This window comes from Lepisosteus oculatus, chromosome 2, assembly GCF_040954835.1.
Source record: "Lepisosteus oculatus isolate fLepOcu1 chromosome 2, fLepOcu1.hap2, whole genome shotgun sequence".
Taxonomy (NCBI): Eukaryota; Metazoa; Chordata; class Actinopteri; order Semionotiformes; family Lepisosteidae; genus Lepisosteus; species Lepisosteus oculatus.
The window spans coordinates 33,929,296-33,948,510 of record NC_090697.1 but is presented as its reverse complement, the minus strand read 5'-3'; the positions used below and the strand labels follow the sequence as shown (position 1 = coordinate 33,948,510).

At 40.8% G+C, this 19,215-nt stretch overlaps 1 protein-coding gene across 1 annotated transcript in view; it reads left to right on the top strand.

Annotated features, from left to right (window-relative positions):
* Positions 1-19,215, top strand: part of foxo3b (forkhead box O3b) — an 80,543-nt gene that overhangs the window by 56,034 nt on the left and 5,294 nt on the right. The window contains exon 2 of the mRNA XM_006625966.3: positions 13,374-14,869. Coding sequence (XP_006626029.2) covers positions 13,374-14,828 — 1,455 coding nt within the window. The 3' untranslated portion in view covers positions 14,829-14,869. The remainder of the gene's footprint in view (positions 1-13,373; positions 14,870-19,215) is intronic.

Sequence of the window (19,215 nt, the reverse complement as noted above, 5' to 3'; positions counted from 1 at the left end):
TTGTGCATTTTGAAGACATAAGAATAATGATGTTCTTAACAGCAGGGCTTCTTATGCACAAAGCTTTCACTTGGCGGGGGACAAAATGAATAGTTTTGTTCCTTTCTCTCTGCATGACAGCTGCACCCATTCTCGACAATTTCCTTGAAGGGAAAGGAAAATAAGGCACTTTTTAAATACATTAATCAAAACTTTGACGTGCGACTTGATCTTTCATTCCATACACGAGAACAAAAGGCCTCAGGCCGAGAAGCTATTTTGCAGCGCAGGGCAGAGCAGCCCATTAGATTCTGAAATTTGACTACGCCTGTAACAACCAGCCAGTTTCAGTGGCCCGTAGACTTTGTTTCTGTTCAGAAGCACGCAAGCCCTCTTCTTGCCTGTTTGTTCCTCTGAAGTGACTCATTGTGCAGATTGCTGTCATCTACCTTAAGAATGTTAGACAATGCCTTCTGCTAGATCATTATTTAGGAGGGAGATGATTAGATTAGGTTACTAAATTTAGATCACTTCTGTATTCAACCATGATTAAACACAATGGTTCACCACGTATTAGAATATGCATTTCTTTTTTTAAACAAGGTGTGACTCCGATATGTGTCAGTCAAAGTTATTGTGAAATAAATGAAGGATCATTTTTTTTGCAGCTGGAAAAAAGGGGTGAATTACACACCAGAGCCACAGCGACAGGCTGGGGCTCATCGTGGTTACTGTAGTGTTGAGTTGACTAGACAGCTTGAGACCCATCCCCCCCTCGACCAGACATTTGTCCTTCGCAGACATTAGCCCCCAGCAATGCTGGTTGCCACTGGAGCACCTGGGGTAGAGTACCTCATTCAAGGGGCGACAAGCTACTGTATAAACCCACAACTGGCTAATCGTGAGTCCAAAAGCTAGCCCACTATGCAGTGTGGCCATATTGTACCGCGTGCACTGACATTTTATCGAACTGATATGACATACATTCATTGCTCTCATTAACATTTGTCATTAACAAGGCTGACTGAGTGTCGATCTACTGTGAAAGTCACAGGTGAGCAGTGTTGTTGAGACTGCTGTTGGTAGCAATACAAACTGTACATTTGCACCAGGTACAGATTCCTCTCATAGAGCCTGGACACATGCACATCTGTCTGATTCTACATGGCACATGTTGTCCCAGTTTATCCCACAAATATTCATTGGGGCTCACTGTCGCTTTCTCATCCTGCAAGAAAGCCGTTGACACATGAGCCCAGAATGTCATCAGGATGAGCCTAAGGCAGCAAGTGAGCTCCCAGTACTTAATTTTCCATCCCTCTGTTTTTTTATGGTCATACTGCACGCCATGTAAGTAAATCACTCTCCCTGGGCTTTGCTATGAGCGAGTATTTCCTTGCTTGTATATCACGGGGTCCAATAAATAAAAAAATAATGAAGATCAGTGCAAAGATGAGGTTTTAGGGCAAATGTGTTTCAAAAACCAGAAAGGAATTGAGACAGAATATTTCACAATGTACTTTTTGTCCCTGTAATTTAGAGGTCTTCTAGCAACCGTGTCAGCCTTCTCTTTTGCCCCTCCACTCATATAAAGTAGTGCCCCTGTTGGGATTCAGTCCAGGTCACTGTTACATGCAGTCACTACATTATTTTTGGAGCTAATTTAGGTAGAAGGATGCTTCTGCATTTCATTATCAAGGAGCTTTTTACATATACCAGTGGTAAACTAACTGTCATGCTGTCAATATAAATGATCAAGGCAATTAAAATAATAGACATTTCCAGAATCTGTTTGCTCATATCTCACATATGTGTATGAGAAGAAAAGAATATAAGAAAGGGGTTGGCACAGTGGCTAGCATTGCTGCCTTGCAGTGCTGGGGCCCTGGGTTTTTTCCAGACCTGAGGTGCTCTCTGTGTGGAGTTGGTATGTTCTCTCCAGGTGCTCCGGTTTCCTCTCAAAGCCCAGAGACATGCTAGGAGCTTCAGGTGGCTTCTGGGAAAATTGGTCCTGGTGTAAGTGTGTGCATGTCTGTATGTGCCTGCGATGGAGTGGTATCCCACCCAGGGTGTACCCCACCTTGTGCCAGTTGCTTGCTGGGATAGGCTCCTGCTCCCCTGCAACCCTAATTTGGATGAAACAGTTACAAAATGGAATAATGGATGCTCGGTGGGTAATTGATCCAAGGATCTCCTCCAGTCATTTCTTGAAAGAAGCCAGGATATTTGGCTTCACAGCTGTTACCACACTCCCTCTACCATTAGGGTACAGAAGTACCTCCTGTTCTTGGTTTTAAATCCACGTCCACATAGTCTCCACTTGTGTCCTCAGGTTCGTAAGCCTGTTCGAGGTTTTCGACTCGGTAAACCCTTTGACTCTGTTCTGTCTGTGTATTAAGGGGGGGGGTGTATTTGGGTCAGTGGCTCTGTATACAGCTGGGGGGGGGAGGGGCGTCTAGGGGGAAGCAAGATCTTCTGCTGTGGCTGCCTCACCATCAGCGCTGTGGCAAGGGGTTTGACCTACAGAAGAACTCCCAAGAGCGGAGATCTAGTGACTGGCAGGGAGTTGCCGTTAGTCCTCTGGCCTCGTGCAATAACTCAGAGACAGCCAGCACTGGGCCGGAAAGGCACATTGGGCTGCATGGAATGGAATGTTCTCTCTTGCGCTCCAAAAATCACAACAGCTGGGAATGAGACTAGTGTGTAGGGTCGCTGTAAAAATAACTTTTCTTCAGCCATATCACAACCTCACTGGTTTATTTATAACCTAGAAGTTAAGGTGCCGGCAATGCAGAGCACTTACAGTATGTGTACCGCATAAGTGCCTGTGAGCTGCATTTTCTGCACTGTATGTATGGGACTGTATTCACTATAAGCCCTTTTTTAAATCTTGTGTGCGAAACATTAAAGTTTTGTCCTGAAGTCACACTCTCATGTGCAAAGCGGCCCAATAAAACTCATCAAGTGTGTTACTTATTATAGAGCAGTTCCTCCCCTTTGTGGTACCCCTGTTTCACAGGCCTCTCATGGGCGTGTAGAAACTGTGAATTCTGGTGACTCCTGGAAGTTCCAGAAATGCTTCAATTTACTGTGGTCATAAAATTAAAGCCTATAGCACCACATGCTCCTAGGTTACAACATGATGAATACCACTGATTTTTTTTCCTGGGCTGATTGCAAAATACGTGTCTTTTGTAAATACAGTAATTCCTTTACCTATAAGGGCATAACAGCCAGGAAGGCTTTATGTGTTCGTATCTATCAATATTGCTGTTAGAATTACTTTGAAATCTGCATCTATCCATGTACTACATTCAGTACAGTAAGCATGTGTTACAATTCATCACTTATGTCCTCTTTGATAATATAGAATTTAGTTAGGTTGACTGTAGTGAAACTTAAAACCAGGAGCACAGCTGTTCCAGTGTTTTCCAATTTGTTGCTTGGGAGCAATTTGGAAAACAGTGTTCAATGGCTTTTTAACAACACACAAATAATTATTTTTGAAGCAGTTTCTAAGTATTTTAAAAGCCTTTACTGTTCTACTGTTCTGGATACTCATTAAAAAAATCATCTTAAATGAAAGGATCATCTGAGGTTATTTTTTCACCTTTTATCCTATAAGTTTTTTATTGCTATGGAAAAATGCCAAAAGGGCCTGTTTCACAGTACTTTCATGGGACTTCACCACACCGGAGATCAGATTAATTTCTTACCCAGTTAGAATGTAACACTTCTCAAGAAACTATTGTAAAAACGTAACCTTTCATGAAGGCATGACCATAATAGTTGAAATGGTCTCCATGCAAAACTAATCATTAACTTATTTGGCTGACTCTTTTATCCAGAATGACTTACGATTACACCCATTTATACAGCTGGGGATTTCTCTGAAGCAATTCAGGCGAAGGACTTTGCTCAAGGATACAACAGCAGTGTCTCACCTGAACGGAACTGAACCCAGAGCCTTCACATTCAGAGCCATAACCACTGCAGAATTTCAAAATCCAGTCAGCCCCAACTGGAAAAAAGTGAGTAAGAAGACAGTCAAAACTGGAATCAGATGCCTGGTAGGCAAGGAAAGGAAGCCTTAAAAGAGCTTTAAGTAGGGAGCTGCGTCAGCATGCGTAGGTTGCAAAGAAACAGGTAAAGGTGTATTCAATGCTGAAATGAAAAGAAAAAGGACACAGCATTTTGGCTGTGGTATTTTGGCTCCAGAGCAGAAGTACCATGTATCTTTTCTTTTTCTTTCAGCATTCCTTTCACCTGTTCCTTAAAAGAGCTTTGACCTCTCTCCCTCAGTGGTCTGGATTTTTTTAAGCTTTCCGAGTTGGAAGTGCTCCTTGTCCCAACCCCTTCGTTCAAGAAAGAGGCACCTGTGTTTACAGTTGCATAACCGAGTGCTGGCTGGCTTACAGTGAGCTGCTCTCCCAGAAAATGCTGATTTTTGCATCTGTCGAAATCAACACTGAGAGCTGCAAGCAGATTCTCAGAGCAGCTGGAGAAACAGGAATACACTGAGTGCTAAATTAAGAAGCCAGAAAAGATTATTTGGTCTGTGCTTCACTGAGTCATATTTATTGCTTTTTGTATTCCACAAATTGTACCGAACTGGGCGACAGTGGTAGAAATGTAAGCCAAGTGCTCTCCGTGTTTTATTAAAGCCACGTTAGAATGTAGCTGATTTTGTGTAAACATGTAGCACTTGTAACTTTAAACACATGAGACATCAAAACATGCTTGGCTTTGTAATATGTGGAATTCTTTTTAATACTGTATGTTTTGGGGTGATTCTAAGTACCATTTTAATTCTTCACTTTATCTCAAAGAGCATCCTTCCTAATATCCAGCATATTTCCTAAGCTGTGTCACAGGCCTATAGTCTTATAATAGGTCATATCCAGACTTTTTACTCTCATACAGTATGTACATTTTATGTTTATAAAATGCCACACTCACTTTGATGATGTGATCTCCATTCAAGCTGCAGTTTAGACCAGGTGTTTAACCTCAGAACTGCTGTCTGACTGGCATCACTCATGCCTGTTGTATAGAAAGGTCTTTCTCCAAACCTTTATGTGAGGAAAGTGTCTGTAGTTTCTGGGACCTTCATGTAAAACATTTACCTTCATGATCTTCCTAAATATTTGTGTGCTGGTGACACTTTTTCTTCCCCCTCTCCAGTCGAGGGAAGCCAGGGAGTTAAAGTTAGAGAACTGGCATATTAGATGGGAGAAGCATTTCAAAATATGACAGCTTTTAACGGGCCAGCACGTTTCAAAATGCACAGATCATGTCATTCAATCAAATGAGTGCCAAGTAAGTGCTACAAAGCAAACAAAATGAAAAAGGAGCATTGTGTTGTCTGCATACTGTATAGAGTTCAAAGCGACGTGGTGTAAAAATAAAAGGGTGATATTAAGTTTTTTTTTTGCATGACTGAGAGTGTCAAACTGCTTTTTTTTTACAGGGCTCAGTTCTTATCGGCTCAGCTGGTGTATGGTGACACTTGCATTGTTAGTAAATTTTTTGGTCCTCGTTGCTATCCTGACCTTTCATTTTCTGTCGTGTCGATACAATTTTTCAAAGAAGTGATACTTTCAGCTGAGGTTATTTAAGACGGGTTTCCGTGTTCCATTTGTGCCTAACCCACTGAACTCCCTTTCACTTCATCAGCACTCTTTCTGCCTTTATTTGTTTTAAACCCCATACTAGAAATGCTACATTCATGAGTTTGGACTCTTTTAGGTTCTTTTACACAAAAGGCTTACCCGTAGCGATCTAAGAAAAGGAATATTTTCTCAGGATTGAACATGAATGTTTGATTTAAGGTTGCTGTCAAAAGGAGAGATGTGAATGCAGTTCCCTTTATATTAGTGACTATAATGTACCCAGAAAGGGGCAGCTGTGCCTCATCTTACAAAACCTCTGCCACAGGCCAGGGACTGAGGCCTGCAGTTACACAATCCTCCTCTGAAGAAAAGAGTGGATTTTTAGTTGCACTGCTGACAGTGATAAATTGATACCACATGTTGATCCCAGACAAAAAGACCTCTGTATTCTAGTGGAAGTCCTTGCAGCTGGTGTCTTGAGTTGATGGTCCGGCCCTGCAAGGTAACCTTGGTTTGGAAGAGACCCAAAAACAGGCAAAGTGGATTAAAAAAAAAACCTGCTGGGCTCGAGAATCTATCCGTTACACATTAACTTGAAGCGGAGTGAAAAAGAAGATTTTTTGTCGTCCCTGAGAACAAGCTTCCTTCAAGTGTTTTGGAGACTCAGCTGCGGCACAAAAAAAAGAGAGTTTCTGAATTACTGAGCTCCTGGCTCTGTTAGCTGTTTTTCTTAATGGTTTTGGGGAAAGCCCAAGATGAGCAAGTGCTATAAACACACACCAGTCACGCTGCCCGCTGTAGTTCATTACAGACTAAAAGCAGGATTTGCTTCCAGTGAAACAGTGCTGATGGATGTGAAATCTTGCCTGGGTGTTGGACAGGGATGTGGCTCACTGCATCAGAAATAGATTCAGTGGTTCCAATGGCTGGTATTGACTGCTGAAACTTTATCCCATGTGTAAGTCCCTGATCAGTTTGCCAATCTTCAATTGTTCATTTTTATGTCATGTTTCTCCTTTTGTTCAGCCAGGCTCTTTGTGAAAAGGAATTGAGAATACAGTATTCTCTTTTTAAAAAATATCCAGCAGCAGTTTAGATCACTGATGCATTTCATATAAATATTTAAATTTAAAATACACATTTTTCAAAAGCTCAATGTTAATAGCCATTTCCTTTACTCGTTTTGTTTGATTGGAATATTGCATGTGCTTATACTGTAGGTCATGAGAGTCACAGAAAAATCTTACAAGTGTGGCATGTGGTTTTCCATGTAATCAGTGGGTTTTGGTTGTGTTCCAAATATTGTCTTTGAGACCGAACTGGAGATCAGTTCCATGATGTCAGTGTATCAGGGCTGTGGTGTATATTTGTAGTGCAGTGGTAGACACAGATGTCTGCTCCAGAATGCCAGTAGGCCAAGCACCAGCAATTGGATTTACTCAAAACAATTGTACAATGCTGGAGAGGAAGTAATCTCGGGGTCAGTAAGTTGTGTGATTTTTTTAGGATTTTAAATTAATTCCCGCAGTTTTCCAACTTACAAAATGACTTGGTTGCTGTTATTATTTCATTTTGAAAGTCTATGCTGTTTACCATTGTGACAGACTTGGTACTCTGACTATAGAAGGGGCTATAAGTAGGATATGTTGAACAAATGAGTGGCTTATGATGCTGAATTGTATGTGTGTTGAGGTATGTCAGAGCAGGACAAAAATCATTGTCATTTTCATCACTTGCGACATTCAGGTGGACCCTGCTAGGGCCTTCGTTTGATGAAACTCTGCAGCAGTAGCTGATGGTGTGAAGTTCACCCAGGAGTAACTTAAATTCAGTTTGGATTTTGTATCTACTAAAGGAGATATTATTGTGCTAATGATGACAACGGTTGAACAAAGGGCCAGGTTCCACTGGTGCCATTTCTGAAACATTTTTTTTTTCATTTTTACAAGTGACTTTCTACCTACTGTAGAACATGCAGCATAATCCACACATGGGCAACTCTCTCCAAAGGTCATGTTTTGTACGGTGGGACTAAGGGTTACTGGAACATGCTCCGTCAGTTCCACTGCAGTATCAATCACTCCTGCTGTTTCAGAAGAAGAAATAACTCCTTAGGATTGAAGTAATGGATATCATATGCATTGGATTAAACAGATGACTGGAAATAAACTTAGACTGGCCAGTTAAGATGTTGAAATTGAGACTTGACTAACGAGTGTGACAGATTTTACAATATCGTGTTTCGAGATAGATTTGGAAACACAATGGTCATTTTGTCAAGCTGGGTTTCGATAAACACATTGCACAGAAAAAAAACAGCCACATAGCCTTCAAGTGTTCAAGCTCTTTACCTTGTCAGTGGCTAAACTCCATTAAGACTACAAGCTGAAGACTAATTTGGCAGACGTCCCCAGGAGGTGGATACAAATGTCTCCCTCAGTTCCAAGAGTGTGTTAAATAGGATTATATTAATTCAGCCAAATGTACTGTATTCAATAAGGATAGGTAATACAATAATGAAAGGTGTTTTTTTAATGAGCACTTTACCCTTAAAGGGTAAACTAGAGCACTTTAGCTTAATATAGCTGGCATTTTTAAGGGTAAGTAATGTTGAGAATACTGTGGTGTGGTGTAGTTATTAATTGGTATTTCTTACCTAGTATTTCAAATCAAAATCCAAAAAATACAATGAGCAATTAGCAAGGGCAGATATGTCCTTACTGGTGTCCTTTTTGTACGAAGTCACCAAAGATTATGACATGCAGTCGTGTGTGACACAGGTGGAGATTCCCTGTGACAGTGCTGTCTAGTGAACACGTTGTAGGTAAAGCAGTGCAAATCCTATCCTGCGAGTATCCTTATTGCTTGAATGTACTGTATGCTGCAGTGTGATAAATCTTTGGAAGCAGTAGGACATGAGACAGAGATCTGTTCAGGAGCAGTAGTGTTCCAAGTCCACATTTCTGAGCATTCCCCTTCATTCAAACATCTGCGCCTTGCTGAGCAAACACTAGGTCTAAAACAGGTGTAAAGAAAACAGTTTGAACAAGTTTATCAAGTGAAAGCATGCTAATAATTTCAATAATCAAAATACACTGGATGTACTGTATATGTAAAGAGGTATATCTAAATCTATAGGACCCTATTAAATTTGCTTTTAAACACATAGATAAAAATAAACAAATACACATGTAGTACCACAAAGAAATGTCTAAATGTAATAATAAAACATGGTTTAAATGTAACATTTGATAAAAATGCTGATATTGAACCACATCCAGTTTAACAACAGAATTTCAGCTCCGTTGTTCTGGAAATGCATTTTATGCTGATGTGGTACAGTGGTTTGCATTGCTGCCTCACAGTGCTGGGGCCCTGGGTTCAGTTCTTGCCTGGGGTCCTGTCTGCATGGGGTTTGTGTGTTCATGTGAGTTTTGCTCCGGGTGCTCAGATTTCCTTCCACAGTCCAAAGCCATGCTGTTAGATTAATTGACTTCTGGGACAATGGGACAATTGGCCCTGGTGTGAGTGTGTGCGTGTGTGCCCTGCGATGGGCTAGAATCCTGTCCAGGGTGTCTCCTGCTTTGTTGCTCGTTGCTTGCCAGAGTAGGCTACTCCTGCGTCTCCACAACCCTTAATTGGAAGAAGCAGTAAGAAAATGAATGGCTGGATTTACAGCTGTATTGTAGTTTCTTTCACAGATTAATAGGTTTGTTAATGGAAATGATTGCAGTGTAATGTTCTTACTTTTGAAGCCTTTTAATTCTATAAAAATGGATCTGGACAGCTGATTAAAGTTTTTCTCTTATCAGAGACCTTGTAGATTTGTACCAGAAACTGCAGGAAACCAACATCAACAGACTGATTGGCCTTCCTTTCTAACTGAATTGTTGGCACTTTCCTGAAATGCCAAGACTGAGAGATCAGACATTCTTAGAGCCAACTAGTTACTGGTTACAATTTCTAGACAGAACAGTGACACAACTAAGTATTTCATCATTTAGAAAAAAAAGAAGTGATTGTGACTGAGAAACTGAGACACGTGATTAAACAAACTTAGAACCTGATTGAGAAAGTGCCTGTGGTGCTTATTCTGCTAGTGGAACAATGACAGAAAAAACTGAAACTAAAGCCAGCCCCCAAAACAATACATTGCATTTGTAAAACCTAAAATCACTCAATAATTTACATTGCATTATTCCAAAGAACCGCTGTGCACTGTTACCTCTGACACTTCAGAAACGTCTCAGAATGAATTCTAATTGTTTTATTTGTAATGTAGTAGTTGCACTAGTTTTTTTATTGCCAGTGCAGGTACATGACAAATGAGTAAAAGTAGGGTGGCAGAGTGGGTTATTGATTACTCTTGTTGTCAGCTGTTTTCAAATATTTGTTCTGTCAATTACACCACCCACAAATATAAGTTCCTTGTAAAAGAAAACCTCTTTGGTTTAAACAAGAGTACTGCAATAAACCTTTTTATCTGACTCCTGTGAGATCCTTTAAGAGATTACAGAGCCGAGTTTAACACATAGTGTGTCCAGACGTGTGGAAAATCTGAAAGGAGTTAGATTAACTTGGAAAGGGGTTATCTGAAGCAGCTGCTGGAAGGGTTTAAAACTGCCGAGAAGCATTTGTATTTCGAAGACCTGACTGCTCCTGATGTGGCACAGTCGCTAAACGCTTCTCATCAAAAGAAAAGGAAGCCTTCTCTCTCTTGCATCTGTATCTGAGCAGCTCCAGTTCGTGATTGGCCCTTTGCAAATCTTTTCTCTTATTTGCTGCTCATGCCTACTAAGATAGTTTGTGTTTTTCAGAATAAATAAGCATCTGATACATAAGAGTTGCAGTAGTAAACGAAAAAATCATTATTTCAGCTTATTATAATGACTTAACAAGAGTACTGACTACATATTAGCAAACAGAAAGGTTAATCAACAAAAAGGCAAATTATTCAAGTTGTAAGTATTCTCTTTTTAAATTTTCTTTTTATACCTTTCATAGCCTCACTACTAAATGTAGTGTTTATTTAATCAATTATTACACCAAACAATTTTTAGGCAGAGATACTGATAGTGATAGATAAAAGTTTAAAGTTGCCCTGGTAAGAGTCTAAACTAGGTGGGGAGCAAGGGATTTACTGTAGTCTGTATGACTTTGAACAGAGAAGGAGAGATAATGAGACCTCCACAGACAGGGGTTCTACCTTGAAATATACCATACTGAGGTGCATCAAAGCTTCTGGATGGTTGCCAGGGGGAGTCTAGACAGCACCAGTTGAGTCACAAGTGCAGCCAGTGTAACAAGAGCTTCAGACAGACAGGCAAGTGGTTTTAGAAAGAGAGTGAAAGATAATTATTTTGCTTTACTCTCTTTTGTCACTGCATCATACCACATGCTTGTGTAGTTTTTCTCTGCCTCTTACACCTCACTGCTCTTACTCTGACTGATCCTGTTTGGCCAGGGACAACTCTCTATAACAAACCTTGACATCCCTGACACAGAAACAGTCAGTTTGCTGTTTAACTGGGAACTGCCGAGTAAGTCTACATCTAATGTCAAGTAAGAGAGACAAAGAGAGATGGAAGTCAAAGAGCAATTTGAATAAAAATTGCCTTGTGAACGGTCGAGAGTTATTGAAGAGAGAGCTGGATGCTGTGGCGTGAGGTAGATTTAACGTACACATAGTTAATGAGATGAACAGAAGATCAGGAGAGTGTGATGAGACAGAAGCTGTGTGTAAGAAGAGACCCGCAAGGACCTGGAGATGGACGCAGCTCAATCAGTCCTCACTGGAAGAGCAGCTATGTAAGAGACCAAGGATCTCGAAGGACTTCCAAACTGAGCTGTAGAGAAAAGACAGTCCACTTGAAAGATCAAAAGATAAGAATACGCTGGCAGCAGAAAGAAAGGCTCGGCTTGTTACACTGCATTACTGTATGAATGAGAGTATGAACCCAACCCTCCTGTTCATAAAGACACATAGTACTAATAAAAATCAAACAGGTCTAAATGCAGTTAATACCCTTCTGATAACAGGCTCAGATGAAATGCTGTGTGTAGGGGGAGTGAGTTTTATTGTGATTTGGTCATTGAGGTATACTGGATAAACTGTCCTTGGCTTTTCCTTTGAGCATGGCAGAGAATGTGAGGTTGGGTGGTTGAAAGCCAATTTGGCTAGAGAGGCCTTTTCTTGATCTGCGTCCTGACAGAAGGCGGTCATTTGTAGTTGCATAACTGAGCTGAACTCAGAGATGGCTTTTGTGCCTTAGTAAAAGGCTGTTTCAGTGGGTTTTTTTAGGCATTTTAAGTGTCTGCAAGCAGACATTGGCAACATATTGAAAAAATGTGACAGAGTGCCAATGTTGAGCTTAGGTATAGACTTTTTTCCCCAACGTGCCTTCTTGGGAATTTGTCATTGCTAATTAAGGCACATGAACTTATAACTGTCCCACTGTTTAGGACCTTGAGCAAAGGCTAAATTGATAATTAAAAAAAAAACTTTGCATTGGGAGTCTTAGACTTTCTGTAATGTAAAATTTTCATCATGTGCCTTTTCAAAAATGTATGAGCTGGTAGGAAAAACATATTTCAGCTTGACTCAGAATGTTCACAGGGCCTTTTTAAATATAAACACATCTGGTCTTTTCATGTTGTCCCCCAATAAATCTATCCACCATGACCTTTTCTGTTGTTCAAAGAGGCCGCACAGCAAACACAATTGTGATCTTCCAGATATATCGTGGCTGTTGCATCATTATTGTACTTTTTGTTATTTTTGGCTTATTCGCCTCTAATGTAACACAGTCCTTTTTCCACACATCTGTGGTCATAAATTCTCGCCACAAAGACCAACCAGGACTTTTACTTCACTTATTTTTATGTTAAGCAAATGCTGTTGTTATCTGTATTTGTAACCTAAAAATAATAAAATGGTTAGGGATTGAAACTACACTCTTTTAAAATTTATAATTTAATATATATATATTATTAAAAAAGAAACAGTTTGTAGTTATGGATATTGGAAGTAACTTGTTTGAAGCTTAATATAAAACAGTATAACAGAATGATGGGCATACAGTATGGAAGAGATTCAACCAATTATTTCTTTAGAAATTTAATTGTGCAACATCATGGTGGGTGTCTTTTTGTTCTCTAAAATTAGTAAGGTATACAACTGAAAGAATTAAAAAAAAAACATTGATTTTCTGTTTTAGTAATGCAGAAATGTTTCTAGTTTCCAACATAAAAAAGAGGGTTGCCTTTTCCATAGGTTGTTCTTTTTTTGTTACAATAGTAAACTGTGATTTAGTACAGTACAGTGGAGTATAGTAAACAGATATAGTACAGAACAGTTACAATTTAATACGGTAAAAGGATATTTCCTAATAGATATGTAATGTAATTGCTGGAAGCCATTTTATCAACCAACTGGTTTAGAAGTACACCAACAGTTCTTTTAGAAGAATCAACAGAAGATGTTGCCAGGTTTCAGAAGATAGTTTGTAGTTTGTTTTAGCTATATTGCCATCTTATATGAACAACAATGCCAGAAATATTAATCTGGGTAACTGATAAATCTCAAAGCATTTGGTCAAATTTAATTTACTTCTGGGTGTACAAATAATAATAATTGATACAAATCTGGAATTATTCCATCTAATACTTTGTTCAATAATTAATCTTTTGTCCTCAATGTAGAAAAAATCCACACTTATTCTTATGTTGTGAAAACATAGAATACCAGTTAATTGATTCTTCCTTTCACTTCCTGTTTCCCAGAATTCCATCCGACACAACTTGTCGCTGCACAGTCGTTTTATTCGGGTGCAGAACGAGGGCACTGGGAAGAGCTCTTGGTGGATGATCAATCCGGATGGTGGGAAGGGTGGCAAGGCCCCGCGCCGACGGGCCGTTTCCATGGACAACAGCAACAAGTACAGCAAGAGCCGGGGGCGCGCAGCCAAGAAGAAGGCAGCTTTGCAAGCAGGGCAAGAGGGGGGTGCGGAGAGTCCCTCCAGCCAGCTCAACAAGTGGCCGGGGAGCCCTACCTCTCGCAGCAGCGATGAGATGGACCCCTGGACCGACTTCCGCTCGCGCACCAACTCCAATGCGAGCACCATCAGCGGACGCCTCTCGCCAATCTTAGCCAACCCTGAGCTGGACGAGGTGCCTGACGACGACGCACCGCTGTCCCCCATGCTGTACTCCAGCCCCAGCAGTCTGTCCCCTTCGGTCAGCAAACCCTGCTCCACAGAGCTCCCCAGGCTGGCAGACTTGGCCGGTACTATGAATCTCAATGAAGGGCTCTCGGACAACCTGATGGATGACCTTCTTGACAACATCAACCTGACCCCCTCCCAGCAACAGTCTCCAGGGAGTGTCAACGGCAGCAATGGGGGTGGCGGGATCATGCAGAGGAGCTCCAGCTTCACCTACGGCTCCAAAGGCACGGGCCTGGGTTCCCCTTCTGGCAGCTACCCCAACTCCATCTTCGGCACCCCGTCCCTCACTGGCCTACGCCAGTCGCCCATGCAGACCATCCAGGAGAACAAGCAGGCCACTTTCTCTTGCATCTCCCACTTTGGCAACCAAACCCTGCAGGATCTGCTCAGCTCAGACTCGCACAGCCACAGTGACGTCATGATGACTCAGTCGGATCCTCTCATGTCGCAGGCCAGCACCTCCGTCTCCTCGCAGAGCTCCCGCCGGAACATCATGTTGCGCAGTGACCCGATGATGTCCTTCACCGCCTCCCAGTCGAACCAGGGAAGCCCTGTGAACCATGGGAGCCTGCTGCACCCTCATCCCCATTCTCAGAACTCGCTGGGGGGAAGCCGGGCTGGGTTGTCCAGCCTGGTCAACGGGGGCATCGGCCTGGCCAATGAGACCAACAGCCTGGTTTCTGCCAAGCACCAGCTCCAGTCTCCCAGTGGCAGTAACCAATCTATGCAAATCTGTAGCTCTGACTCTTCCTTATACTCCAGTCTCAGCGAAAGTGGCATCACCCTTCCGTCCATGAATCAGGACAAGTTCCCTAGTGACCTTGACCTGGACATGTTTAATGGCAGCCTGGAGTGTGATATGGACTCCATCATCCGCAGTGAGCTCATGGATGCTGATGGTTTGGACTTCAACTTTGATTCGCTCATCTCCGCTCAGAATGTTGTCAACCTTAATGTGGGGAACTTCACTGGTGCTAAACAGACCTCCTCCCAGAGCTGGGTGCCTGGTTGAAAATCCACTCTCTTTTACAGGACTAGAGATGGGCAGAGCAGGTAAGCTCACTTCAAAGCAAATACCTTTAACAGTTTAAAAAGTCTCTCAGCTGACAAGAATGAATTAATCATAAAGTGTTGTAAATCTTCTTTCTCTGTAAGAGAGGAATAAGAACAATAATAATAAAGTATTCATAATCAAGTATTACAGGACTGGCAGCTGGCAATTGCATACAGATCAATGGTCATACAGTATGTGACTGGGGTGCCCAGATAAGCGAAAAACTGCCAGGGTGAACATGTAGCCTGTAAGAGTGCTGCATACTAGTGACCCCTGTACCGGGTGACTGCTGAGTGCACTGAGTGAGTTACAGAAGTGACATGACTCCCTGTGAAATGGTGTAGGATACTGATGTGGAAGAAGACCTGATCTTTGGCCGTGGTGGAGTTACGCTTTCTAGGCAGTGGCACTCTGTGTGATCGGAGCACACAAGCAGCCAACATTCTGTCCCGGCAGGGCTGGGTAGAGACTATAGAGAGACTCTACTCGCTGGGGTATCTAAATCTACTCTGAACAAACTGCAGTATGTCCAAAATTCAGCAGCCAGAATCCTGACCAGGTATAGTGCAGGTGTTCACATTACTCCTATCCTGGAGTCCTTGCACTGGCTTCCGGTCAAATTCCGTGTAGACTTTAAAATCCTCATGCTCACCTATAAGGCTCTGCATGGCTTGGCACCTCAGTACCTGTCTGAACTATTAACGCCCTACTCCCCACCTCGCAACCTTCGCTCTTCTAATTCTGCTCTCCTTACTGTCCCCCAAGTCTGTCTACATTGTATGGGTGACGGGGCCTTTTCCTGTTATGTCCCCAAGCTCTGGAACTCTTTGCCCAAGGATATCAGAGAGTCACCTTCTCTAAACTCCTTCAAATCCAGACTCAAAACCCACTTCTTTAGAAAAGCCTTTACTTAACTGGTTCCACTCTTCACCCCTCTGTTCTTCTTAGTACCACCATCCACGGTCTCCTCTATATATTGTAATTGTGTTTGATCTTGTGTATTCTTCTTATTTATTGTTGTTGTCATCCTGTAAAGCGCTTTGAGAAGTCACCTTTAAAGGCGCTATATAAAATAAAGTTGTTTATTATTATTATTATTATTATTATTATTATTATTATTATTATTATTATTATTATTATTACTATCCTTGTCACACTCACATGTAAAATCTACACATGCTGGTTCTACATTCATCAAATTATAACATATCCTAAAGACAGAAAGGCAGAGTGTGCATTGGTTAATCAGTGTTGAAGAACAGTGTTAATTATTGCATTGTATTGATTAAGGGAATATAATGGGGCACAGTAAGAAATAAATAGGTTCATAATAACATCACTGTGATTTTGATTTCTTGGTAGCATTCTTACACTTGCTGGAAAAATACATAGCCAGCTATCTAGCAATACTGACTGAAAACTGAGCAGCTGTTGGACTGATATCTACTACTAAGCAGCCCTGGGATCCCTTGGATCCTATTGGTCTATTGCTAGTGTGATATAGTAAACACTTGGTCAAACATACATTTTGGAACATGAAGCAGTGTAATAATACAAATGATAAAATAATGACTGATTATTGATGGTTTCTCTTGTTCTTTTCAAATGACAGTTATGTCTTGAGAAAAGAAACATATTCCACAGAAGCTTCTTATTTGTTATGTATATATGTTCATGCAGTGAGCATCTGTTAATTTCCTTAAAAATACACCAAATCTGACAGGCATGCCAAAATAATAGTTCTTTGAAAAGATAATAAGCTCTTTCCTCCAGCTGCATGTAAACAACACCTCCTGAACCAAGCAATCTAACAACCAAGCAACTGTACTTTCACATATTAAATTGAATCCTTAATTTATACAGTAACAGATGTGTATTGTACACCTATGTGCCTTTCATATGCCATACTGTGAGGATAAGCAAAGATAATTAAACTCAAACTGGGTTTATTTAGTTTACACTAAGATGAGACAGACCTGTGGATGACAAAAATGCTGTTTTAAGACCTGTGAAAGCTCCTGCAACTCTTTGAAGAGGAAGTGGGATGAAATGAAAGTTACTTTAAGAGGATTGTTTTTGTAATAGAGGTTAAAGGCATGTTACAGTTTGCTAAAATAGGGTTGATATAGTAAGATTGTTCATTGCACTAGAAAGGCCTCATTAACATTCTGTGTACAATGTTGGTCACCATGTGATAGAAAAGATGTTGGTGCTCTGGAATTGGTCCAGAGATGAGCAACCAGATACATTTACTGGGCTCAAGGGATGTCCTACGTTGACAGACTAAAGGAACTAAACCTTTTTAGTCTTGAGCTGAAAAGACTACAATCCTGAAAGGCACTGGCAATGTCAAACAAGCAGTGCTTACAGGGAAAACTACAGGGAGGTAATGGAAGTGTATTTAAAACTGAGAACAGGAGACACTTCTTTACCCAAATAGTTGTGGGAATATGGGAAAAGCTATCTACTGTAGTTAATCTGACACCTGGGCTTCTTTTAAGAAACGTCTGGATGATATCTTTAAATCAATTAGCTACTGCCAAATGGGCTAGATAGACCGTCCTCTGGTTTGTAACTGTTCTAATTTCTAATGCATGTAGAAAGAATTGTGTCTTAATTATGAAGTGGAGCCCTTGACTTCTGTTACATTACTAAAGCTTCCCTTTTCATCTCTTGAACCTGAATGCATTTTACTAAACAATACATACTTTAGTGGTTAAACAAAATGGCTTGCACTGCTCTCTGCACAAATGTTGTTTAAAACTTTGATATCTGTACTAAAACTGAATGTGGTTCAGTTTATGTACAGATATTTTAAGTTAGTTGAACTCATAATGTATCATTCCTGAAGTGGTTTTATGCACTAAAGTGATTCTTATTTGTTTGTTTATTAAGCAATACACATTTTTGCTTAATTAAATTTAATTAAATTTTTGATTTCCTTAAGAAATCCTCATTATTCTGAGAATTTAAAACCCAAAACCGTTTCCTTGAGCCCTGACATTATTTCTATATTTGCTGTGTTTGCACCTCCGAGGAGGTGAGCTGTTAAGTTGAAAGCTGATACCTCCGGATAGTACTTCAGTATTGAAGTGAATAAATGCATCACACCTGATTTTACACACAGTTTATTCATTTGGCCAATAAAAAGCGAGGTGTAAGTGCTGCTTCACTGAAATACTCAAGTAGCAACACAATGATGATTCTAGTTACATACAGCATATTTGTGCGTTTGTGATTGGCCGTATGCCTGCTTGGAGGATTCCAGACCGGGAAAGCTTAAACGATCATTGAACAGTTATATTTACAGCTAATTCCATTGATCTGTTCATTTTTGCGATGTTTAGAAGCTAGAAGTCACCACAGGACATGTGCTTTTACATGAAAGTAATTAAAACAGTTCTCCTTTATATGCGGACACCTCACTAAAACCTAAATGGCTTTGTTTCATACTGTATGTTTACTATTGTCTTATATTACATACACATGCATATTCTCAGTGTATGTCCAAACTGTGCCAAGTTTAATTGTGACAAGAGTCTTTTGGATGGCACTAGGTCAGGGTGCCACTGAGGTTAATGAGGAAAGCAGCTTGGTTTTGGAACATTAGTGTATTAATGTACATGATACTTTTAGGAATCATATGGGATGAGAAGGAAGGTCTTGCCACTGTGTGATCCATGTGATCCTGTAGGGTTTGAAGAAACCTGAGAGGGGAATCATCGCACAGTAACTCTGGTACATTCAAGGGGGAGAGCAGCAGCAGTTATGAGAGTATATGTATTACTTGTCCTGTGTCTCAAATTCAAGAGTGTGACATTAAGAGGGTGTACTGGGTGGAGCAGAAATGTACAGATGGAAGAGCAAACAACACTCACCTGTTTTCTAAAGTGATCTGTGTTCAAAGTGGATTGTAAACAATGAGCTGAAACAGGCTGAGGCCCCCAAATGAGGTGGAAGAAATGCTCATTCAGGAGGGAAATTGAGAACTGCAGGAATGATCGGTTAACAAATCACTTTCAAAGATGTGTGTTCTTATTTTGTGTGCTTGCTTTGCATACATTAGGCACAGAGTCATTTGAACCATCCTTGTACAAACCCTAAACCTGAAAATGTCACGGAAAGGCTCTATTGCCATAGGGGGTGAGCAGCTTGTGTTTTTTGTTTCTTGCTGTATTGCTGGTTTTGATGCAATTAAACTTTGTTTAGCTGATACAGTTGCTACGGTGGGGGATTTAGAAAAAAAAGGGTGTTTTATTAATGTTCTAAACCTCCACCCACGTTAAGAAGCATTGAAAAGATTTATGTGATAAATGGGACTTATGTGTACATTTAGACCATAACC